This window comes from Podarcis bocagei, assembly GCF_964188305.1.
Source record: "Podarcis bocagei genome assembly, chromosome: 1".
Classification (NCBI taxonomy): domain Eukaryota; kingdom Metazoa; phylum Chordata; class Lepidosauria; order Squamata; family Lacertidae; genus Podarcis; species Podarcis bocagei.
The window spans coordinates 122632964-122658523 of record NC_138125.1 but is presented as its reverse complement, the minus strand read 5'-3'; the positions used below and the strand labels follow the sequence as shown (position 1 = coordinate 122658523).

General features: G+C 44.9%; 2 protein-coding genes across 4 annotated transcripts in view; both read left to right on the top strand.

The window, feature by feature from the left end:
* Positions 1-25560, top strand: part of PHOSPHO2 (phosphatase, orphan 2) — a 266822-nt gene that overhangs the window by 9928 nt on the left and 231334 nt on the right. The window lies entirely within an intron of this gene.
* Positions 1-25560, top strand: part of CALCRL (calcitonin receptor like receptor) — an 86981-nt gene that overhangs the window by 38267 nt on the left and 23154 nt on the right. Inside the window, exons 1-7 of one of the 3 annotated variants that reach the window (XM_081180774.1) lie at positions 5582-5606; positions 13860-13963; positions 14875-15046; positions 17430-17540; positions 18757-18869; positions 24285-24376; positions 25016-25142. In XM_081180774.1, the coding sequence (XP_081036900.1) occupies positions 13913-13963; positions 14875-15046; positions 17430-17540; positions 18757-18869; positions 24285-24376; positions 25016-25142 (666 nt within the window). In that variant the 5' untranslated portion in view covers positions 5582-5606; positions 13860-13912. Of the gene's footprint in view, positions 1-5581; positions 5607-13163; positions 13248-13859; positions 13964-14874; positions 15047-17429; positions 17541-18756; positions 18870-24284; positions 24377-25015; positions 25143-25560 lie in introns of those variants that run through there. The other 2 variants (XM_081180773.1, XM_081180772.1) reach the window with 2 other exon arrangements.

Sequence of the window (25560 nt, the reverse complement as noted above, 5' to 3'; positions counted from 1 at the left end):
AATGCTGTCCAGAGACTGTGAATCTGTTAACTCTTTCTCTCTTAGTGTTTCTTCTGCTAGTTGTTCCCCATCCAGTATTTCCCAGCTTCTGCCTTCTGAACTATGTCCTTCTGCAAACCACTGTTCGAAATCTATACTGTCCTCCTGCTTCTGAGAAGATTCAGGATCATGATCAGGGGGAGGGGGTGGCTCCCACCATTCTTCCTCGGTGCAGCCTTCCTCAGCACAGACTCTGACATCTGGAGACCAAGCCCTCCTTCAGTTTCACGTGTGGCATGCAGCATCCCAGGGATGGTTGTAGCCACAGGTAAACCGGTCTTCCGTTATTGGAAAGATACATCTCCGAGTGAGTTTTAGAATAGCTCTTTCATCACATGGCAGCTTGACGCAGAATACCGTCTCATTTTCTGTGCTGATGGATCCAGAAGCACTCGGACTGCCGGCTGCATCTGTGAATATCCCACTCCATCATCACTGAGAGGAAGCTGAGGATAAATGATAGGTCGTTACCTTTAAATAAATAAAAAATTGGCTCACACTATCCCGGAGGAAGTCAATGTAGGAGAGCTTTTAGTGTTCTTGTCACATGGGAAGAATGTTGGGCGCTTTTTCTTTTTCAAGGCCATCAAGGCCGTTGATGATGAAAGCTTTGTTGTAATGTTTCCACCACAGTCTGGAAAATTTTCTCAATTTCAGAAGGCTGCCAAGTTAGCAGCTGCGAGCAAATGTGCTGGCAAGTGGAATTTTATGTTGCTGTTGGATAACAGGAAGCACAAATGCAGCTCTTAGCAGAAGTGAGGCTGAGATGGGACAATTCAGAGCTTGTAAGGTTGCCATATTTCAAAAAGTAAAAACCAGGATACCCCAGAAGCCTTTTCCAGGAAGACCCCAAAATTGTTGTGTTTTGGGTTTTCTTTACAAAAATGCCGAAAACCCACAATTTTTCTATTGACTTGCCTAAGATCCAGGACTAAGTGCTGCCTTTCGGAAATTCCCACTGGTCGTCAATTCTGCCTTTGAAACTGGGGCACATAGTTGAGTAAATCGTAGTTTCAGCTGATCATCTCAAAGCCAGCCCAGTGACTTAACTATGATTTATTAACCACAAACAAACCACACTCATAAGCCAAGACTGGCTTGTTGTTGGTTTATAACATTACTTAGCCTTCACCATAGCTCAGTATTACACACAAATGAGGCCAGAATCTGGGATTTCTTTCCTAGTTTTATTTACCACCAGCTAGTCTAACCCAAAGGTAAAATCTCCTTATTCCTCATGGCATAGTCATGAAATGTAGGAAAACAAAGCTATTTCTATTGTAAAGGTGAACACAGACTTGTCCAACCTTTAACAGTCAATTCATTTTTCTCCTGCTGAGGGTGTGCTCTGTGTTACATCCACTTGGCTACTATTTTTAGATGACTATCGGAGGGTATGGGTTTCAAAATAAATAAATGAGGGACGTCATGGGTTTGGGCTGGTGCATTTAATGAAGTCCTCTCCATAATTCAAACCCTGGCTTTCCTCACCTTTGCTCCACTAGTCACAAGCATATCTTTCTCTGAATCCGGTGCTGACCCATACAAGCTTCCAGCTTTTAAAATAATTAATCAGACACCCGGCATGCTTAGGCATTCAAATGTTTTTTCAGCACCTCTTTTTGCAAGCCAGTCAGTCCCATCTCCCATTCCTGCCCAGTAAGCATACTGGAAATGCTGCTTCAGGGTAGAGGAATAACTATGTGATTGTTTGCATACCTTGCTGGAAAGGAGAGGTGTGGCAGGAGATCCAACTTGGGCCCCAGGTTATGGGTGCCCAGTGTGCGTGATGTCATAACATGATGTCATGATGTTGTGCCCCCTGCCAAGACCTCGGAACCTGACTTTCAGTGGCACCGGAAGTCAGGTTCCAAGGTCTAGGAAGGCCTCAGAAAGCATCTCCAAGGCCTCAGAGATGCTATCCGAGGCCTTGTGAGACCTTGGAAGTTGGGGGGGGCCCTGCGGTGTGGGTGCTGAGCACACACAATGAATTTTTTGTGGGTGCTCAGGAACCCAGGGCCCCCTATACTTGGTGCCCCTGCATTGTGGTTGACCGACCCATGTGGCAGTCAGCACTCTGCACAGTTAGCTTTAGCTGGAAAGAGGAAGAACTTACTTCCGCTGAGCTCAGTTCTCTGAGGAAGATTGTGCATTCAGCCAAAAAATGGTGCGTGAGGGCTTACCGCTCAAAATATGTATACACCCACTGAATATAACAGGTGCCGCCTAGATTGCGGGATCTTGAGCTCAGTCTCCAGTCAGTTGATTCCATCCATATTGTTGCTGCGCCAACGTCCCATCCGATGTCTCGTTTGCTCCGATTTGACTTTCCCACAGATGGAGTTCTCCGCCTAAATCTCAGGAGAGATTGGCAACTCGCATAGATTTCTTGGATGAAATATGTGTCTGTTGTTGATTTTCGGCTTCACGCACTTCAATATTCAGGAGAAATGTTGTTACTTTGCGTTGTCAGGTAGAGCGACAGGGTGGAGTAACGCTAAAGGATGTGTGTATGTGTGTGGAAATCTGCTTGTACTTAAGAAGAATGCTAATTGGACTTCAGGGGCCAAGTCTAAGAAGCAGCAGACTTTCTCACGGCCACGCCTTAAGCATCTGAGCCCAGCTCAAATTCACCCCAGCGTTGTGCCTGCTTTTCAGAGACTGATGCTGGCATTCGTCGTCACATGTCATGTAGTGAAGAAAATACTCTGTGTGCTGTGCACACATGCCTGTATTCATTGGTCAATTTGCTATTCCCCCCCCCCTCCACAGACTGTACCAATTTAGACTGTAGGATGGAGAAAGCATGTTTGAATTCACTCTTCCAATGGGGACTCATTGCCTGTGGAACAGCAGCACATCGTGGGGTGTGTTTTAACCGAGTCTTCCTTGTTGCGTTTGTAGTCTGGGAGCATTCAAATATGCAGCCTTCCACCTGAAGTTAGTACAGTCTGGGGACTGATTGATCCTGCCTGTTGCAGAAATGGGACCCAATGCAGAAAGACAGTGCAAACAGTGTCCTCCATAATTCACCAGAGTGCGAGCAGCCAAAGTACAGCTGAGACCATCTGGGCATCTGTCCTGTAATTATTCTGCAATTAGTGCCACAAAATGTCCTTTTTCTATAACATCTTTTTCCTTAAATGGGGAACCTGTGGCCTGCTAGGTGTTGCCAGACTGCAACTCCAATCTTCCCTGACTGATTGGGATGCAGGTGGCCAGCTCCCAAGAGACTCAATCTACTTACAGAATTAAAAAAAAACCCTGTTTGGGGGGGTTTCATGTCAAAGTTGTTACCTTTTTGGGGAAGGAAGGCCCTGTTTTGGGGGGGGTTCAGGTCAAAGTTAGGAGAAAAGCCCCATTTTTATTAGTTTGGGGAGAAAAAGAGGAACAGCAACCAAAGCTGTCAACCTTCCCTTTTTTTGCAGGAAATTCCCTTATTTCAGCACCGTTTCCCGCTGCTATCCTGGATTGTTAGATATTCCGTAGACTGTTCCTGGGACAGGTGAGGCTGCTGATCCCTTATTTTTGAGGCTGCTGCTCCCTTATTTTCAAATCTGAAAGTTGACAGCTATGACAGCCAATCACCAGCAGATCGCAGGGGAAACAAACAGCCTCACTGAGTAAACTCCATCTTCCATTCTGCAGATCATGAAACAATGGAGAGCAGGGCAAGGGGGCGGGGCCAGATTCTATTTTACCAACTCTAAGGAAAGAGACACAGTGATTGACCGTGATCTACCAAAACCTCTACCAGCAGATTGCGATTGACCTGTTGGACATCCCTGGTATAAACCACTGAGCCACTTGGGCTTGCTGATCAGAAGGTGGCCGGTTCGAATCCCCACGATGAAGTGAGCTTCCATTGCTCTGTCCCAGCTCCTGCCAACCTAGCAGTTCGAAAGCACACCAGTTTGAAAGATAGGGACTGCTGTTGCAGGAAGGTAAAGGGTGTTTCCATGCACTCTGTTTTCCGTCATGGTGTCCTGCTGCGCCAGAAGCGGTTTAGTCCTGCTGGCCACATAACCCGGAAAGCTGTCTGTGGACAAACGCCAGCTCCCTCGGCCTGAAAAGCGAGATGAGTGCCGCAACCCCATAGTCGCCTTTGACTGGACTTAACAGTCCAGAGTTCTTTTACCTTATCTTTACCTTACCTGACCATTAGCCAATGCTGGCCACGTCTCTGAAGCAGCTTGCCTGGTGGGTCAGAGTTCTAGCTTCCAAGCTTCCAAGCTCTAGCTTCCAAGCGGTCGTGTTGTTACTGCTTGCTGGGAAGGGGGATGGGAATAGTGTGTGGTCGGGGCTGTGTGGATGCCCAAGCAGGAACACCAGATTGGTTCCACCAAGGCACCCGCACCTCGCCAGCCATTCTGCCACCTCAGCTGAGTGCCACCTCTGTTCAGAGGCAGCAACGCGACTGCCAGGAAGCTCATATTGTGGCTCTGTTCTGTTATGATGGCATGGAATCTGCTTCCACTTCCAGGAGGTAGCAGTAGGGTCCAGAAGCAGTTCTGGAGACAAACAGACATGTCATGTTGCAATGTCAGTCACCAGATAGTAGGAATGAAGAAAAGCTGGCATTTCTCCAGGAGAATGACCGGATTGTTCAGTTCCTCTCGCAAATAAACGGCAGATCCCTGCAGGTAACGTAATCCTTTAATCCCTCACTTAAGGTTGTTAATCCTTTGTAACATTTGCTCTTGCTTTGGGTTAAGTGGAGAGGCTTTCCTTTAACATGGGAAGAGTCACGGAAGATAAAAGGGAGCTGGTTGCATTCGTTGTACTTACATGTTTATGGAAGCCACCTCAAGGTGTGAACTTAGGTGGTGGTCTTGCTAAACCAGGGGTAGGCAACCTAAGGCCCAGGGGCTGGATGCGGCCCAATCGCCTTTTGAATCCGGCCTGCAGACGGTCCAGGAATCAGCGTGTTTTTACATGAGTAGAATGTGCACTTTTATTTACAATGCATCTCTGGGGCATAGGAATTCGTTCATCCCCCCCAAAAAAATATAGTCCAGCCCACCACATGGTCTGAGGGACGGTAGACCAGCCCACGGATGAAAAAGGTTGCTGGCCCCTGTGCTAAAGAGAGGCAAGGGTTGCTCAGAGCTGGATGGGGTACCTGCTTCTCCAGAGGTTGCTGGATTACATCTCTTTCTTTCACACCATAGGGAGTAAAGAGTCACAACAGTATTTGGAGAGCCAGGAGAAATGATTGCATAAGCCGCAATGTATTTAAGGTTGTTACATTTAGGAGAACCAGGTTGCAGTGAGTCTGTGGTCTCATTCCATCAAGCCCAGATCTTTACAACTTTTAGAAAACTATCAGATGTGTTCGGTATTAGTTTTCTTCCAAAAACATTCTCCTTTGTCTTTGTCAGGTTTGATGACAGCGCAGTGCATCATATTCATCTATGACTAATGCTAATTCTCATAATTCCATTATTTAAGATGTAGGTGGGGAATTAAATTGAAGGCAGATAGCAAAAAAAAAAAAATAGTAGAAGGTTATTTTCAACAAACGCGGAGGTCTGTAAGGGGGAAGCTTCGATCCCTGCCATCTTCAGGTAAGGCTGGGATATGCCGTGAAATTTTAGAGAAAGCTTTCTGAGCTAGATGGACCAACAGTCTCACTCAGTCATTGTGGACCAGTTATTAACTGGGGGATCTCACAAGTACAGAGATTATAATAATAAATACAAATGTTGCACTGCATGAAGTAGAATTGGAATGTTAGAAGGAATGAGAGGAGTCCCGTCCCCCCGCTGAGTCCCCCGCTGCTATGGGGAAGCACGCCTTGGTTTAAGAATGCTTTAGTTTAAGAACGGACTTTCGGAACTGATTAAGTTCGTAAACCAAGGTACCACTGTACAGTCATACCTCGTGTTGCATCCGCTTCATGTTGCATCTTTTCGCGGTACATCCCGCGGCAACCCGGAAGTACCAGAATAGGTTACTTCTGGGTTTCGCCACTCTCACATGCACAGAAGCACTAAATCACATTTTGCGCATGTGCAGAAGCACCAAATCACGCCACATGCCTGCGCATACTCACCGCTCCGAGTTGCGGGCATTTCACGTTATGGACGGGCCTCCAGAACGGATCCTGTTTCTAGCACGAGGTACCACTATAGCAGGCAGATTGCTATGTTCCTAAACTAGTGACATTTGAAGAGGGACGCAGGTGGTGCTGTGGTCTAAACCAGTGTTTCCCAAACGTTTTTGGGCAACGGCACACCTGTTTACCGGAAAAAAATCTCGCGGCACACCACCATTAAAGCCCCGCCCCCGTGACGTCAGCGCGCAGCGTCACGCCGGGAGGGACGCACAAAAGTGAAAGTTTTTTCCCTCCCCCTTGCCGGGGTGGGAGGAGGCAGCAGAGCGAGGGACTGAGGGGCGGCGGCAGCTGAGGCGGCGGCGGCTGCGATAGCGGGCGGAGGAGGGGGCGGCGGCGGGGCTTGAGATCATTGTTGTTGTTATGGCTGCTGCTGCTGCTGCTGCTGCTAGGGGATCCGGGGACGTGAGCAGGCCTGGCCCGACCCGGGTTGAAGGAGGACAAGCCGGCAGCGCGCCAAGTGAGTTCGGTTGCGCGCGACGGCCCCCGCTCCCCCCACCCCCGCCGGATCCTCGCCGCCGCCGCCTCTCGCCCGCCTCCCTCCCACGGCACACCAGCCGATGTCTCACGGCACAGTAGTGTGCCGCGGAACACCGGTTGGGAAACACTGGTCTAAACCACTGATCCTCTTGGGCTTGCCGATCAGAAGGTCAGCGGTTCAAATCCGTGGTACAGAGTGACCTCCCATTGCTCTGTCCCAGCTCCTGCCAACCTAGCAGTTCGAAAGCTCGCCAGTGTGAGTAGATAAATAGGTACCATGGTGGCGGGAAAGTAAACAGCGTTTCTGTGTGCTCTGGCTTCCGTCATGGTGTCCCGTTGCGCCAGAAGCGGTTTAGTCCTGCTGGCCACATGACCCGGAAAGCTGTCTGTGGACAAACACCGGCTCCCTCGGCCTGAAAGCGAGATGAGCGCTGCAACCCCATAGTTGCCTTTGACTGGACTTAACCGTCCAGGAGTCCTTTATCTTTACTTTTTTTTTTACGTATGAAGATGTACCCATAGAGACATCTATTCCTTATAAAAAATGCATTTAATTGAGAAAAAAAGAAAAAGCACTGAATTGAATAAGGATGCTTTCCAGTCAAGCTGGAACGGCATTTGCCCACTTTTGATGTCAGCCCTTGCAGAGAGCATCCCTTGACTTTATACAGACATCTGATTCCCCTTTGATATTTGCAGATGCATGTCTGAATCGAAAAACCCATCACATTTCTTTCTGTACGGATGTTTGCTTATTCCTCTTTCCTTGGTCCTGCTTTTAACTGTGCTTGTGTTGTGATCAGTTTCAACTTTAGAGAAGTTCTCTCATTTCTTATTAAGGCTGTCTATGTTTTGGCATTAATGCAAAGCATTTTACTACAGAGCAAGCGCATTTCTGCTTTGCTAAGTGCACTTTGCAAGGCACATTTCCTTTGATGCAGCAAGCTTGATTATCGAGCATAAAGCAAGCTTTGCAGAATCTAGGCTAGTGCTGTGTACTCCATTTTCTAGAAAGTAGTCTTCTCTTAGGAAAGAGGCTTATTTTTTTCTGCCTCCTCGTGACACTTTTTTTTTAAAAAAAATAGAATTTTGGTGGTTCCAGAGTTCTTGTTTATTAATTTAATGGTGTATATAACACTTGCAGACCCTCCAAGTGTGCCTGTTTTCCAGGGACAGTCCTAGATTTACAGGAACCATCCTGGTTTCTGAGTTGATCCTGGAATGTCCGACTTTTCCTTAGGACGTCCCTATTTTCATCGGGGAAATGTTGAAAGGTATGGAGTTATTGGACCCCTAATCCAAAGAGATAAGTAACTACACAACTTTTAGAAGACATCTGAAGGCAGCCCTGTATACGGGAGTTTTTTGTTTTATTATGTTTTTATATATGTTGGAAGCCGTCCCTCATTTCATCGGTGAATTGTTGGAGGTTATGCACTTGCATGGTAAAATAGCTTCTAAGGAGTTTACAAGTATAAAATACGACGTAACTAAAATGCATAAGTAAATGCATAAGTGCATAATTAAAATACAATAAAAGAATTCCATCAAAGGAATGAAAGCATCTGCAATTGAAAAATGCAATAAAGCAAATCAATTTAATGATGATGATGATAACAACAGCAACAACAATAGTACTATTTACAACACATAAAAAATTGCAAAGCATTAGACATTCTTCTTCTTCTTCTTCATTCGTAGCTGAGTAAGACTGTCTTCCATAAACACGGTTTTAACAGTGAGTCCGCAAGTGACTGTGGAGGCCAATTGTGAATCCACATGTCCTTCCACAGTGGGGACACAGGTTTCTGGGAAGGAGTTGATCACGGTGTGGATTTGCTAGGTGTGCCTTCCTCTTAGCATGTTTCTCCCCTTCGTCCTGCGTTCGAGCGTCTTCAAAGCCCACGACACCTTTGGTAAAGGCTGTTCTCCAATTGGAGCGTTCGCAGGCCAGTGTTTCCCAATTGTTGGTGTTTATACTACATTTTTTAAGATTTGCCTTGAGAGAGTATTTAAACCCCTTTTGTTGACCACCAGCATTACACTTTCTATTTTTAAGTTCGGAATAGAGTAGTTGCTTTGGAAGATGATAAATTTACCAATACAGGGTTGCCTAACAATTAATAAAAACAAGTAGGGCACAAGTTCAGGGGAATGCTTGCTTCTAAACAGGTGGATCTACAAGAGCTGGAGTGTTAATACCAATTGTTGTTGTTGTTCAGTCGTGTCCGACTCCTCGTGACCCCATGGACCAGAGCATGCCAGGCACTCCTGTCTTCCACTGCCTCCCGCAGTTTGGTCAAACTCATGCTGGTAGGTTCGAGAACACTGTCCAACCATCTCATCCTCCATCATCCCCTTCTTGTGCCCTCCATCTTTCCCAGCATCAGGGTCTTTTCTAGGGAGTCTTCTCTTCTCATGAGGTGGCCAAAGTATTGGAGCCTCAGCTTCATGATCTGTTCTTCCAGTGAGCACTCAGGGCTGATTTCCTTCAGAATGGGTAGGTCTGATTTTCTTGCAGTCCATGGGACTACCGATAGGAAGAGCTAAAATTCCGCAATATTGGTTCACCAGCAAGAAAGGCTTGCCGTCTTCAGGTGTTTTCGGCCATTCTGCTTGAATGCAGAAGCCAACATGGGTGCAGGGAAACTGTGATGAGCTCCACCCCTTTGCTCTCTCTCCCCCCGCATTGACCCCCAACACATGGAGGAGGCAGAGATGTGTTTGGACTCATGTCCTCTTCTCCCTGCTTGCATCTTGACTTTGCACGCAAGTAAAATGCTCAAAAAGAACTTTCCGGTCAGATGATGTGATGATGAGATGCTATCTCTTCAGAAACGAGCTTCTTTGGTTTCCCAGATTATTTTGCCCAGTAATGAACGTGTGTTGCCTTTAGGAAGAGCGAGCATTTTCAAAATGTGGTCTTTCAAGCATGACAACGCATTTCTTTTCCAGCAGGGCTTTGTTTGAAATAGGGTGTTGCTTTCTTGCTTTTTTGGCACCAGGCTGCTCAGGAAAGAAAGTTATTTTAAATGTCCATTGAGGACATGTTTTTAAAACAGGAAAAAACACGGCGCTGGGTTGATAATAGTTTGCCGCAAAAGGTTAACCCAGTTTATATGGGTTTGCCATCTCTGGGAGATGGAACATGATGTTCTAAGCCAGTTCTCAGTTCAGAGCCTCACAGCGTAGGAAAGTAGAGGGCTTCTTTGTGGAATTCTGGACCTGTTTTGGAGCACATCTTTGTTCATTTTCCACCTGTGTGAAATAAATCTAAAAGTAAAGGGACGCGGGTGGCACTGTGGGTTAAACCACAGAGCCTAGGGCTTGCTGTTCAGAAGGTTGACAGTTTGAATCCCCGTGACGGGGTGAGCTCCCGTCGCTCGGTCCCAGCTCCGGCAACCTACCAGTTCAAAAGCATGTCAAAGTGCAAGTAGATAAATAGGTACCGCTCCAGCGGGAAGGTAAATGGCATTTCCGTGTGCTGCTCTGGTTCACCAGAAGCAGCTTAGTCATACTGGCCACATGACCCGGAAGCTGTACGCCGGCTCCGTCGGCCAGTAAAGCGAGATGAGCGCCACAACCCCAGAGTCGGTCACGACTGGACCTAATGGTCAGGGGTCCCTTTACCTTTTACCTAAAGGGACACAGGTGGTGCTGTGGGTTAAACCACAGAGCCTAGGGCTTGCCAATCAGAAGGTCAGCAGTTTGAATCCCCGCGACAGGGTGAGCTCCCGTTGCTTGGTCCCTGCTCCTGCCAACCTAGCAGTTCGAAAGCATGAAGTGCAAGTAGACAAACAGGTACCGCTCCAGCGCGAAGGTAAATGGCGTTTCCATGCGCTGCTCTGGTTTCGCCAGAAGCGGCTTAGTCATGCTGGCCACATGACCCGGAAAAACTGCGGACAAACGTCGGCTCCTTCGGCCAGTAAAGCGAGATGAGCGCCAGAACCGCAGAGTCAAAGGGTCCTTTACCTTTATGTTGGAGGTTTTTAAATAGAGCTCGGATGGCCATCTGTCACAGAACAGAAATCGTGCTCCGGCAGCGCGGCGGCAGTGGGAGGCCCCTTTAGCTAAAGTGGTGCTTCAGGTTAAGAACAGTTTCAGGTTAAGAGCGGACATCCGGAACGAATTAAGTACTTTACCCAAGGTACCACTGTATATAAAAATAAAAATAAAGTCATATTGTCTGCCTAGCTTTTGCAATAGTAATGAAACAACAGAAGCTGGTTCACAGAGTCTTCCTTATGCAGTGAAATCATATGTCAAAAATGCATTTATCACACGTCAAATCTATCCTAGAAGCATGCTTTTATTCCCTTATACTCAATATTTTTGTTACGCCTTCACTCCCTTCTTACCTCTTGCCATTAGTGTCACTATGCAGTGAAGAAATTGAATGAGGGTAATTGAGCTTTTGAAGTTATTTTTTTCATTTTCATATTACGTTTATATCCAGGTGGCATGGTTAGGCTGAGAGTCCACACATTTTACATTATCGTTTTTTCAGTAAGTGTTAAGCATTTGGCAGATTTCCTACATTTGCCTGCATTTGACAGATTTCTTACATCTTTGTTAACCAATATACACTTGTTTTTTTGGTAGAGGATGCCACCACAATTAAGTTAAATCAGGATTTTTTAAAAAAAATAAAATCTTTTGACATACATTATATGTAGGTTTTTGTGAAAGACACCACATTGGGTTGTGAAATCATGCTATGCACTTACCTGGAAGTAAAACGCATTCAGATTAATGCCACATACGTCTAATAAACATGCCTAGAACTGAGTAAATATGCTTCCTATCCCAGTCCTAGCTTGAGAAGAATTTTATCATACCTATTTAAAAGAGTTGCATTTGTCCAAAATAGTATCCATGGAGTCAACTGTTTGTTTACTGTCATAAATCTATCTTGTAGGTCATGACTGTTGGAGAAAATAAGTCTGAAGATTAGAGAGAGTGGAGCGTATGGGAAAATGCTGCTTGAGTCTAGACAGAGCTGTGCATGTAGGAATTTAAATTTCCATAGTACAAAACAGAGTTGCTTAAACAACGCAAAGCCATGGAGCGAGATCTAGCTATTGACATAAAACCCACTCAAGGCCATTGATTTCTGTGGGTTTTCGCTTAATACAGTGGTACCTTGGTTCTCAAACACCTTGGTTCTCAAACACCTTGGTTCTCAAACAACTTGGAACCCAAACACTGCGAACCTGGAAGTAAGCGTTCCGGTTTGTGAACTTTTTTTGAAAGCTGAACGTGCTCCGTTTTGAGACTTACGCTTCCAGGTTTAGTGCCACACTTCTGTTTGGAGTGTTACACTGAAGTCTGTCTGTTTTTGCTGCTTATTTTGCATGTTTGTGGCTCTTTTTTGTGTGTGTGACTGTGTGGAACCCAGTTCAACTACTGATTGATTGTGTGGCTGCAGTACAGTGGTACCTTGGGTTACAGACGCTTCAGGTTACATACGCTTCAGGTTACAGACTCCGCTAATCCAGAAATAGTACCCCGGGTTAAGAACTTTGCTTCAGGATGAGAACAGAAATCGTGCTCTGGTAGCGTGGCAGCAGCTGGAGGCCCCATTAGCTAAAATGGTGCTTCAGGTTAAGAACAGTTTCAGGTTAAGAATGGACCTCCGGAACAAATTAAGTACTTAACCTGAGGTACCACTGTACACCAGGCACATCCAACTCCCAAGAAACTGTGATCTACTCACAGTATAAAAAGACTGGCTGTGATCTACCCATTGTCATTGCCAAGAGCTGTTGAGATTTTTTTAGGGTTGGCCAAAGTTGTTAAGCTTTTTTTTTTTGTGTTAAGAACAAATTACGTTCTTAACCCGAGGTACCACTGAACATTGTTTATTGCTTTCATTTTATGGATCAATGGTCTCATTAGATAGTAAAATTCATGTTAAATTGCTGTTTTGGGGATTGTTATTAAAAGTCTGAAATGGATTAATCCATTTTCTATGGGAAAGCGCGCCTTGGTTTTGGAACGCTTTTGTTTTGGAACGGAGATTAAGTTTGAGAAACAAGGTAACACTGTATGGCTATCACCCATTGGCCACAAAAGCAATGGAGGATGGATGAGCAGTGCTCAATGTTGTTGAGGATATTTCTTCTTCCTTTCGATGATCAAATGAAGAACATATGATAGGGGCTTCCGGATCAGAGATCCGTCTTTCCCAGAAAATCTATTTCTATCAGTGGTGACCCAGATGTTTTTGGGATGCAAACAAGCTGGGTGTGGGGGGGGGGATGCTTCTCCTGTTTCTCCTTCATTCTAACAGCTGACAGTCAGTAGGGGTATGCATTTATTTCAAAAAACAAAGGCAAAGGGCAAATGAATGCTCCCCGTTTTGGGGCAAATATTATTCTTGCGGCAGTGATTGCACACATAAATGAATATCTATATTGTTTAGGTAACTCTGATCCCATCATTCCCAAGAGAAAAGCTTCTGGGTTTGGGGTTGTTGCTTTTTTAAAAATTGCACAATTTCAGTCCTGGCTTGTGTACCATTCCATCTTTCATCTTGCAGGCTCTTCCCTTGCCTCCAGATTGGTACTAGAGTCCATGGCAGGGGCAAATAGGAAGGTGGAGGGGAAGAAGGGTAATTTCCACTTGTGGAAAAAAAGTCTGTTGTGCATAGGTAAAGGGACCCCTGACCATTAGGTCCAGTCGTGGCCGACTCTGGGGTTGAGGCGCTCATCTCACTCTATTGGCCGAGGGAGCCGGCGTACAGCTTCCAGGTCATGTGGTCAGCATAACTAAGCCGCTTCTGGCGAACCAGAGCAGTGCACGGAAACGCCATTTACCTTCCCACCGTAGCGGTACCTATTTATCTACTTGCACTTTGATGTGCTTTCGAACTGCTAGGTTGGCAGGAGCTGGGACCGAGCAACGGGAGCTCACCCCGTCGCAGGGATTCGAACCGCTGACCTTCTGATTGGCAAGTCCTAGGCTCTGTGGTTTAGACCACAGTGCCACCTGCATCCCTTCCTAAATATTTAGTACACAGTTAAACCATTTGTCACTTTTAAGTTGACTACAATGGGAGCAATTAACCATATATTTTAATTTCTCCCTTTCGGTGAAAAAGAATAGAAATGAAAGTGATTAACTTTGGCTGGTTATTGTTCTTCCAGTGAAATATTATGAGTGTCTATTTGGTTTAAGGTTGCTTTTTATTTTATTTTAAAAAATGTGTTTGTCTTAATTTCAGCCACACTTCTTTTCTGAACTACGGTGCAACAACTACTCTAGCTGTATTGAGTGATGGAGACAAATTGGATCATGCAGATGGTGTTCCTCTTAGCTCAGACCTTGGTGAGTTGCTTTCTTTCCCTGAAGTTACTCATACAGTATAATAAAGGTGTTTTTCTTCTTCTTTTTCAATATGCACATGCAAAGCACGCATATTATGTAACCGACACCATCAAAATCAGGTCAAGCCTCAGATTTTCATGCTTTTCACTCCGATAGCATATCCATCCGTCAAAAAAATAATAATCAAAAAATAATAATCTGAAAACTGGCATTTCTCCTATGGATCAAGCCAATGAATTTATAAATTACTGCTAGCTTTAAACATTTCAGCAATGAAACAATGTGTTGTGTCTAATGCACCTGGTTTCACTGCTGCAATGGGATTTTTATTTCCTCCCCCTGTATGCCCCCCAACTTTCTGGAGCTGATTTTGAGGGTGCATGAAGCGGCTGGAGGCAACAGGAGAGGAAGAGGAAGCTCTGGCCATGCACAAGATCTGTAGTGGCAGTGGAACAGCCCCATCTCAGAGAACCCACTATTCTTTCTGTTCCTTAAAAAGTGAATTCCCAGTTGCAAACTGCAGTGGAAAGTCATTATCTCACAAGGAAATCGGTCTTGTTAAGTCTTAGTTAATTGTGGGAATTTGATCAATGAATAGATCTCATTTGCATAAATTTGCATACGGACAAAAAGTGTTTCCACCACCTGCTTATTTTAAACTGGCACAGGCATATGACTGCATTTAAAGAGTCATGCCTGCTGCGCAAGAGAAATGGTGGAAGGGTAGAGCCTTGTAAGTTGTGACCAGGTACACGTATAAACCTCTTTTTAAAAATCTCCCGCCTGGTTTCTTGGAAGAGGCCTCTTTAATCGCTTGGAATATTTCGCCCCACTTATTCTAACTAATTAATCGATGAAATACTGCATCCCTCCTGAGAACGGTGGCAATTTCTTTCTCCCTTTCTATTCAGGTTTTTGTCACGGCGGTTCCGGACGAGAATGCAACCAAAGAAGGCTATATAAAAGGGGATACGAACGCAACCGAGGATATCTATGGATTAAGCGTAACTGTGAATAAAATCATGACAGCACAGTTTGAATGTTACCAGAAAATTATGCAAACACCTTCTCAAAAGAATGAAGGTAAAAAAAAAGAAACCTGAAATGTTATTTTTTTTAAAAAAAAAAACCTGAACAAACCCATATATTCTGAATGAAAGCATTGTATCTGTTGTTACTTAAAATTACATTCTGAAAAACAAAGGCAATCCCCATGCAAACATAATATCTCATTCAGACCACTGCAGGAAACCGACTCGTACAGTCTTCCTGGTAGGATGCCACCCAGCCTTCGCTTAAAAAGCACTCTTGATGCCTTATGTACCGTACTTTTCCGTGTATAAGACGAGGTTTTTTTTTACTGTAAAACAATGTTCAAAATCGGGGCTAGTGCGGAAGGGGGACTGGCGTTTGGTTGCCAGCGGCGATTGGGTGGGTAATTGGTGCCTGCGGCAAGGGCTGCTTTAGATTGGCTGCTGCTGTGTCCATTGGGTTGGCGATTGGTGGCTGCAGCAAGGGCTGCTGTGGATTGGCTTCCGCTGCGGCAATTGTAGGTGCGCTTGCTCTGATTTTTGGCAACCCCCTCCCCCCAAAAAAGCTCAACAACTATGGGCAACCCTCCCCAAAATTGGAGTCCCCCAAAATACATAGGGACGTCTTATACACGGAAAAATATGGTATTAAGGATCCCTTGCAAACAGTTCAGAGGAGGAGAGGAAGAACATGAAGCAAACAAACTCAGGGAGTTGAAAGCTGCAGCACACAGTTCATGGGATTACATATTTTTAGAAATTATCCTAATTAAATTAGGGTTTTGAAAGTGTGGAGTGCAGGTCTCAGCAAATCAATGAGACCTAAAAGAAATGGGACCCTGCAGACCTTCCACCCCTAATTTTGACCAGCTGCATCGGAGGCCCTGGCAGAGGAAACCAGTTTGTCACGTAGCTTCACTCTAGCATTCTGCTTCATGTGTATATTTACATTTTCCGTTTTACAATTCAAAATACTCATTTTACATCCTTAAGATAGCAATGACTTCCGTTCTTCTCTTTCCATGGTTCATTTTACCTATCACAAATCCCTGCATATTTTACAAAAACTATACCAACTCAGTATTCCATTATTGTACCCATCAAAACTTGTTTATGCCGTTGAATTTATCTTAATGCTGCCAGCGTTTTCAACTGTATACAGTTATTTCCCAATGTATTCAACCAACAATTTCCAGTCTTCTTTAAATGCATGTTCTTCTTGTTCTCTTATGCTGTGTGCGAATTGTGCATTTTCTGTCAAATTAAGTTGCCATTTTACTTTAGTTGGGACCTTGCTCGTTTTCCATTTTGGGGCCAGTGCTTTTTTTCTTTAAAAAATGTTTAGAGGTACTCTCATTATCCTACTCATATTGAAATACTGCCCCTCAATGAGGCCAAACTTAGATTCACAAAATGTTTAGGGGGTATGTGTACCCCCGCGTACCCCCCAGGAAAAAAGACTTTTTGGAGCTAATAGCATTCTGCTTCTTGGTCATGCTAGTGTCAAACTTCTGCCTTCTGGAAGAAGGTACAGGGTTATAAAGACTAGGACTAGCCACCTGATAAACAGTTTCTGTCCAAAAGCGATTTTGGTTTTAAATGCAATGTAAGGTGGCGCTGTGGGTTAAACCACAGAGCCTAGGACGTGCCGATCAGAAGGTTGGCGGTTCGAATCCCCGTGATGGGGTGAGCTCCCGTTGCTCGGTCTCTGCTCCTGCCAACCAGCAGTTCGAAAGCACGTCAAAGTGCAAGTAGATAAATAGGTACCGCCCCGGCGGGAAGGTAAACGGTGTTTCTGTGCACTGCTCTGGTTCGCCAGAAGCGGCTTAGTCATGCTGGCCACATGACCCAGAAGTTGTACGCCAACTCCCTCGGTCAATAAAGTGAGAGGAGCGCCGCAACCATAGAGTCTGTCACGACTGGACCTAATGGTCAGGGGTCCCTTTACCTTTACCTTTATGGGAGTATATTGTATTTAAAAATGGGGTATCAGAGTTTTTAGGGGGCTAACCAGGTTGTGATAGCAGGCTGGTTGTTTTTTGAATGTCTTATGTAGATTTTTCAATTTCGTTGTTCTGTATGGGACAATGACAATAAAGATTATTATATCATATCGTATCATATCATATCATATCGTATTGTATTGTAGGGTGACAGAGCCTCAAGAGCTCCCAATAATCTATAGATACTCAAGAGGATATGGTAGTGATGTTTGAAAGCCCAGATGAAACAGATGTAGTGGTCATGGGGGAAGGTTTTTTGTTTACCCCGAAAGCAGATATGTAGCCATTGCAAATCCACTGGACTTGACCCAAAGGTCAGCTTCCTGGAACGGAAGGAGTCCTTCTGTCAAAGGAAGTCTCCTTCCTCAGGAGGACATTCTTCATGGTGACTTAGGATCAAACACTTCATAACTTCTCTCGTCTTTTGCTTAGGTCCTTATTGCAATAGGACATGGGATGGCTGGTTGTGCTGGGATGATACTGCTTTGGGGAAAACTGTCGTCCAGAACTGCCCTGATTACTATCAGGACTTTGACCCCTCAGGTAAATCTCTGCCAGTGAGGAAATGTATTAAAATGTGAACGAGTCTCACCAATACCACGAGGAAGATGCTGTTTGTGGTGCTGCTCTTGTGCTTTCTAAAAGCCACTCTTTGGCCCATTTAAGACCAGCCTTAGACCAACATTGGTTCCTTCACATTGTACCAGGCCGAGGGCCTTCTTGGTAGTGGCGCCCGTCCTGTGGAACGCCCGGCCATCAGATGTCAAGGAAATAAACAACTGCCTGACTTTTAGAAAACATCTGAAGGCAGCCCTGTTTAGGGAAGTTTTTAAAGTTTGATGTTTTATCGTGTTTTTAATATTCTGTTGGGAGCTACCAAGAGTGGCTGGGAAAACCCAGCCAGATGAATGGAGTATAAATAATAAATTATTATTATTATTATTATTATTATTATTATTATTATTATTATTATTATTATTATTATTATACCTAACTACAGATGGGCAAATGGGTCAATTTCAGTTTCCCCCACTTTCTCATTTTTCGAGTCTTAGGTCTGGTTCTTTGCATTCCCACATCACTTTGCATTTTTAAAAAAGATTTTTTAAAGTGCCTTGCTTGGCTACCAAGCTGTCTTTAGCTTGAAAGGATTTAAGTTCTGTAGGCTGGAATATATTGTGCACTTTTTCTCTTGATGCTGAAATGCCAAACCAGGGCAGAATTGTCATTCACCCAGAGGTGAGACAACCAAGGTTAGGACCGCCAAGCGGTTTGTTCGAAGCCTCCTAAACTGCACTGGAGCCCAAGGGTGAGAGTGGGTCCCGCAAGACCATCTTGCGCCTTAATAATGTCATTTGAACTTTGTGCTTCAATTCAACAGTTAATTGGACATTTATGCCATTTAATTTGTAATATACTATAGGGCAGTGAGTGTTTCATTTATCTGAAAAAGTGTCATGATTATAATCCACAATGCAATTATGTATGTTTACAACCCACTTTAACGCATGTTTCCCTATTTCAATGTGAGTGCACAGAACCTTTGTGCTGCGTTATTGCGTTAATGCAACCTTAAGTAATATATTCGCATTTACTTCCCAAGTCAAATAATGAGTTAGATCAGGTTTGTTTGTTTTTAAATTTCTCTGAAATTTTGACATCTTCTTTTATTTTTCTACATCTACTTGTTAAATACAGAGGAGAAACAGGAGTAATGACTATGTGTGTGTTTCCCCCCTCCTTAATTTTCCATAACAAGAAAAAGTTTTTAAGACCTGCGAAGAAAATGGGCAATGGTTTGTACATCCCGAAAGCAACAGAACATGGACAAACTACACGCGCTGTAGTTTAGGAGTAAATGATAAAGTACAGGTAGGCTGAAAATATTATCGGGGGATGGGATCAATTTCAAAAGCACATGGAACTGATGTTATTATGGCATCATGCGCTTTTTGATATACAACCTTTGTTTTTCACTGTATTTCAGGGAAGTTTGAAATGCATGTAGTATTTTACCAAATGGTTACTATTGGTTTTACTCATGGGTAGGCAAACTAAGACCCGGGGGCCGGATCCAGCCCAATCGCCTTCTAAATCCAGTCCGTGGACGGTCTGGGAATCAGTGTGTTTTTACATGAGTAGAATGTGTCCTTTTATTTAAAATGCATCTCTGGGTTATTTGTGGGGCACAGGAATTCGTTCATTTATTTATTTTTCAAAATCTAGTCCGGCCCCCCACAAGGTCTGAGGGACAGTGGACCAGCCCCTTGCTGAAAAAGTTTGCTGACCCCTGGCTCTTTTATTGCCCCTTCCAATTGGGCAGATAGTAATGCATCCTATAGAGAGAGGGGCTCACAAATTAGTGAGGGCAGGATCATAAACAGTTGTTGTTGTTTTTAAGGAACTGCTGCATGTTGGATGGGAGACATTAGCAGTTTCCATGAGTTTTTATTTGATAAAGGAACATTAGAAACGTGACAGAAACTTACCAATCCTCAAAGCAGTCTCTTTTTTGTTATATTTTTACTGAGGGTGAGGGTTCACCCCAGCAGCACTGAATTATTTACCAAAATACAGTGGTACCTCGGGTTACAGACACTTCAGGTTACAGACTCTTCAGGTTACACACTCCGCTAACCCAGAAATAGTACCTCAGGTTAAGACCTTTGCTTCAGGATGAGAACAGAAATTGTGTGGCGGCAGCGGGAGGCCCCATTAGCTAAAGTGGTGCTTCAGGTAAAGTTCTTAACCCGAAGTACTATTTCTGGGTTAGTGGAGCCTGTAACCCGAAGTGTTTGTAACCCGAGGTACCACTGTATGCTGATGACAGCTTCGCAACTGAGAGTCGGCAGGGAGGTGCCTAGCCTGACAAAGTCCCACTGGTGTGGACAGGCAATGGGTGGCTTAGAAGCACATTGGACCTTACTGATGTGCACCACATCGTGCAAATGTGACTTGAAAGACAATGGGGGGGAAAAACAAATTTGCTGGTTTTAAGCCAGTAATGTGCACATAGCCTAAGGATGACAGGTAATGCCACCCACAGGCAGGGAAGGCAGGCAGGGGGTGGCTAGCTGACCGTTTACTAAGCTAGGGATGTGGGTGGCGCTGTGGTCTAAACCACTGAGCTTCTTGGGCTTGCCGATCAGAAGATCAACGGTTCGAATCCCTGTGACGGAGTGAGCTCCCATTGCTCTGTCCCAGCTCCTGCCAACCTAGCAGTTCGAAAGCAGATAAATAGGTACCACTGCGGCGGGAAGGTAAATGGCGTTTCCATGCACTCTGACTTCCGTCACAGTGTTCCGTTGCTCCAGAAGTGGTTTAGTCATGCTGGCCACATGACCCAGAAAGCTGTCTGTGGACAAACGCCAGCTCCCTCGGCCTGAAATCAAGATGAGCACCGCAACCCCAGAGTCGCCTTTGACTGATCTTAACTGTCCAGGGGTCCTTTACCTTTACCTTCTACCTACTGAGCTTGGTAGACCAGTGCCCCATTCACTATAATGGACCAACAGCCTAGGGGCAGTGATTGTGAAAGAGTGCTGGGCCATGCTGCCCACTGGTTCCATGGAATAGGCAAAATGACAAATTCTACCAATGAGTATTTAAGAGTGAAGCTCCCCTCACCCTGCCCCGGCATCCTAATCTTCAAGCTGTTCTGTTGAATGGAGCATAGCCAACTATAAAAGGTGTTTGATGTTTGGGAAGCACATTTCGTTTAATGACAGCTTGAGACCCATGAAGTTCCTATTGGGTTACAGTGCAGTTGGTCTCATGGATTTTGCAAGGTCTATTAATATAGGCCTTGATCACCCTGTGGCTTCCTTGCAAGCTGGTGTGTGTGTGTGTGTGTGTGTGTGTGTGTGTGTGAGAGAGAGAGAGAGAGAGAGAGAGAGAGAGAGAGAGAGAGAGAGAGATTTAACCTGTTAAGTGCTCATGATCTCAAAGTTACATGAAAGCCTCTTGTAAAATAAAGGATCGAGAAGCAGGCATGCAGCAATCTCTGTTTAGAACCAGCCTGCATCTTTTGTGGTCCTCAGAATTGAGTATAGTCTCATATACCCTAACTCAGGGGTCAGCAAACCTTTTCAGCAGGGAGCCGCTCCACTGTCCCTCAGACCTTGGGGGGGGCCAGACTATGGGGGGGGGATGAACGAATTCCTATGCCCCACAAATAACCCAGAGATGCATTTTAAATAAAAGGACACATTCTACTCATGTAAAAACACGCTGATTCCTGGACCGTCCGCGGGCCGGAATTAGAAGGCGATTGGTCTGGATCCGGCCCCGAGCCTTAGTTTGCCTACCCATGCCCTAACCCATGTTTGTGCAACCTGCAAAGACTTTGATGGTGATTCCCTTTGTGCTTAGAAGTCCCAGCAAGCAGCAATAACCAGAGGCAGACTCCAGTTCATCGTAACGGGTCACAAGCTACTCAGGCCAGATTTTAAAGTGAATACATTTTTGGGACTTGTGTTGATCATGGAGGCCAGCTCTGCTTTCAGGCACGAGGGGCAGAAGCAGCCATGAGCAGAACTGGGCTAGTCCTAGAATGCCTCACCAACACAGAATCTGGGAATCTCCCAAAGAAAGTTATAGGGACCGAGAAGAGATATGGGATCTCCCAGTCAATGTCCTAAGTGGTTTATGCTGAGAACCACAGTGTAGTCCCTTAACCGCTATTTGCCAGTCGGTGAATGCCAGCAAACAGATGCAAGAGATGCTACTCCAAGCTTGATACAGATGTGATTAATTGAGAAATATATATTCCGCCAGTTACCATGAGTATCAGATTATCTCATCTGCATTTGCACCAGCTTCCATTTATTTCTCCTTCTCTCTTATTTTTTTTTTTAAAAAAAACACTGATGGAAAAGTTTTAGTTCAGTATGTCAATCACAGTTTATTTAGGTGTCTTTCATTTGCTGTTTTAAGATCCTCTTGCGGTACACATGGATTTCATCGAAGCACTTTAGAAGCACGTTCATTTGCAGAACATTTGTAATGGGCTCAATATGAGATGGATCAAGTTTAATGCATAGCTGTACTCAATAAAGTAAACTCAAGTTATGCAACAGCAGACGAGTATTTTTTTTAAAAAAAAAAAGAAAGATTGCAGTATGAAATAATGGCTGCTGTTCTCAAAATGCGGTGTGTCCACCCGTCCACCCCCCAGCTTCAAAGAAGCTACTCTGCAAATAAGCAAAGTTAAACAAAGCTAAACATGATTCCTGTTACAGCTTTTATTGGTGTGGAGGTGGGAGGGGAGGGGGGCCTCAGGGGTCTTTGGATCTGAAGGACCTTATCATTTAGCCCTATAGCTCGGTGTCCAATGTGCCTGACAGCAAAAAATATATAACAATATAGCAAAACCATGTAATAAACTACTGAAAGCGGTAGCGGAAGAAAACAGATTAAAAAAACAAACACCTGGCAAATCAAGAAGAAGCTCAGCGAAACGGAAAGCTATTGCTGGCTTGAGCTGGGACGTAGCTTGGGTTGCTGGCACCCGGGGGTGGGGCAGCGGTCAGTCCCTTCGCTGGCCAGTGTCTAATCCACCGAGTCTTTTCTCTAAAACCAGCCCCAACCTGGCAGCAGAGATAAGGCAGAGAAACACAAAGCTATGTCGCCTCACCTTCCTGTGCTTGCAGTGAGGCGCTCTAGGCAATGCACATGTCTCTGGCAGTGCTTTCTTGCCTTGCTCTTCCTCCCTCCCTCTCGGCCCAGGGCGGGGCGCATGCAGGCATCCCTTCTCCAGCCATGAAGAGAAGCCAGGCCCTGCTGCTGCCCAGCCCCAAAGTCCTGGCCAATTGCTCCGGCCTTGATGAGGAAGCCTGTTGTAAGGGCACCTGTTGCACCCCCTCAGAAATTTGCGCCCCAGGTCACTGCCCACCACGCTACACCACTGGGCTTAAGGCTACTGAAATATACTCGGAGTCAAGAGTGGATTTCATGCTCTTTATTCAGCTCATAGTGGTGAGGAGGAATGGAAGTTCACCCAGAATGTCTGCTTTATATACATTATTTACACAAGGAGCCCCACGTGATTGGCTAATTCTGGGATTCTCCTGTAGGCCAATCAGGTTGCAGATTCACTTCCACCTGGAGCTGGATTGGGTGGCTCCTGTGGACCAATCAGACTGCTGCATTCTGGATCCTATTGTTCTAGGACAGGGGTCTGCAACCTTTAAGACAAAAACAGCCACTTGGACCCGTTTCCGAAGGAAAAAAAACTGGGAGCCGCAAAACTCGTCATTATAAAAATAACTTTTTTGTCACTTTTTATTATTTCTTTATTTGACCCCTCAGAATTACTCCTCCTCATAGAAATAAACATAAAATTAACAAGTTACCTTTTTTTGTGTGTGTGTTCTTCACTCCCCTTCAAAACAGTGACCAGCGTACATGCCCCCTTTCAATGCAGTGACCAGCGTACATGCCCCTTACAATGTAGCGGGCGGGTGGGAAGGTGACGTCGGGACGGTGCGTGACTAACGCACGCACCGCCCCCATGCGACGTCACAGCCAGTACAGCACCCGCCACAGTGGGGAGTGTTGGGGCGCACAATGCGCCTCCTCCCCTCGCTAGTATCCGCCCCGGAGCCGCGGCAAAGGTGTAAAAAAGCTACATGCGGCTCCGGAGCCGCGGGTTGCAGACCCCTGTTCTAGGACCAATCAGGCTGCTGCATTCTGAATCCTATTGTTCTAGGACCAATCAGACTGCTGCATTCTGAATCCAATTGTTCTAAGACCAATCAGACTGCTGCATTTTGGATCCTATTCAACTCAGTACATAACAGCTACCATTCTTATTTGTGACTAAGCAGCTCAGAATTCAGTGGACCTTCTGAATAGGCATATGTAGGGGTGCTCCCTGAAATGAGGGAGGCAAATGAGGTGCTTGGAGGGGGATATCTAAAGACACGAGGCCACCACTGAACCTTCCCTGCCTTCATGCCCACCAGCCTGATGGTTCTTAATGGTGACTCAGATAGCCCAACCATGGAAGCTGGTTTTAGGACTCTAAACATGTAGGCCAGGAATGGGAAAACTGTGACCTCTGGATATTGCTGGAAACCAGCCAGTCTGGTCGGGGATGATGGGAATTGTAATCCTACAACTCCTGAAAGACCACAGATTCCCTGTCCCTGGTGTAGACAGTCACAGTAGTGAGATGAACTATTGCCAATATCCTATTTTGTACGAGTCGTGTTACTTTGGAATGCTTTGTACCTATTTAGTTCATGGGATTTGTGGTTTCATCTTCTTCTCTGTGTTTTATTGCAGACAGCTCTGAATCTGTATTATCTCACTATCATTGGTCATAGCCTTTCAATAGTTTCACTTTTGATTTCCCTTGGCATATTCGCCTATTTTAAGTAAGTATAATTCTGTTTATATTTTGCTCTTCCCTGACTTTGTATAGTTTTATTATTATGGAAACAAACACTAATAAATCACCATGACCTATAAATCATTCCATTTCTCACATCTAAAATTATTGTGAACAACTATTGGCAATGGCAACTGTCATTTTTTACTTTTTACTGATGCATTCACATTTAACGGTAATTTACATTGACCATGTTTGAACATTCATTTCTCAGCTCAGTAAGCCAAAATATGAATGAATCTCTTCCCTGCCTATACGGCTTGATAGCTTCTCCCTTCATAGCCTAAGCAACGAAACCAGGAAACCATAGTTTCGTATTTTAGCCTAGCCAGGAAACTATGGTTATCAGTATCGAAACAAACCAGGAACTTAAACCATGGTCTGAAGTTGTTTTAATGCCATGGCTTGTGGTGAAGTGCAGTAGCCATAGTTTCCCGACTTGGATGAAACAGGAAACGGTGGTTAATTGGAAGCTTCCTAGTTTGATTGCTTGTACTACATTTTGCACAGGCAAAATGCTTGCTCCTTTCTTGGTTTACTGTATTCCAGCATATAACTGCATTGCTACTGTTGCAAATCTCATGACCATCCACATTAATTTCCTCTTGTCTATGTTTCCTTTCAGGAGCCTGAGTTGCCAGAGGATCACTTTGCATAAAAATCTCTTTTTCTCTTTTGTTTTCAACTCCATCGTCACAGTCATTTCTCTCACAGGAGTTGCCAACAACCAACAGCTGGTTAAAGCTAATCCAGTAAGTGGGCAGGCCTTTGGTTGTTTTACTGTTTCATAAGTAGCAGCCTTCCAGTCTCAAAAGTCTGATAGGCAGTGCAAGTGAGTCTTTTTCCATCAGAAGTAATTAGATTGCAAATTTGATACGTACAGATTAGATGGAGGGCAAGGTAGGGCTATTCTGCTTTACCTTTTTATTCTGTCGTTCTGCCCAGACACTGAGGTCCAGCGCCGAGGGCCTTCTGGTGGTTCCCTTGCTGCGAGAAGCCAAGTTACAGGGAACCAGGCAGAGGGCCTTCTTGGTAGTGGCGCCCGCCCTGTGGAACGCCCTCCCACCAGATGTCAAAGAGAAAAACAACTACCAGACTTTTAGAGGACATCTGAAGGCAGCCCTGTTTAGGGAAGCTTTTAATGTTTAATAGGTTATTGTATTTTAGTCT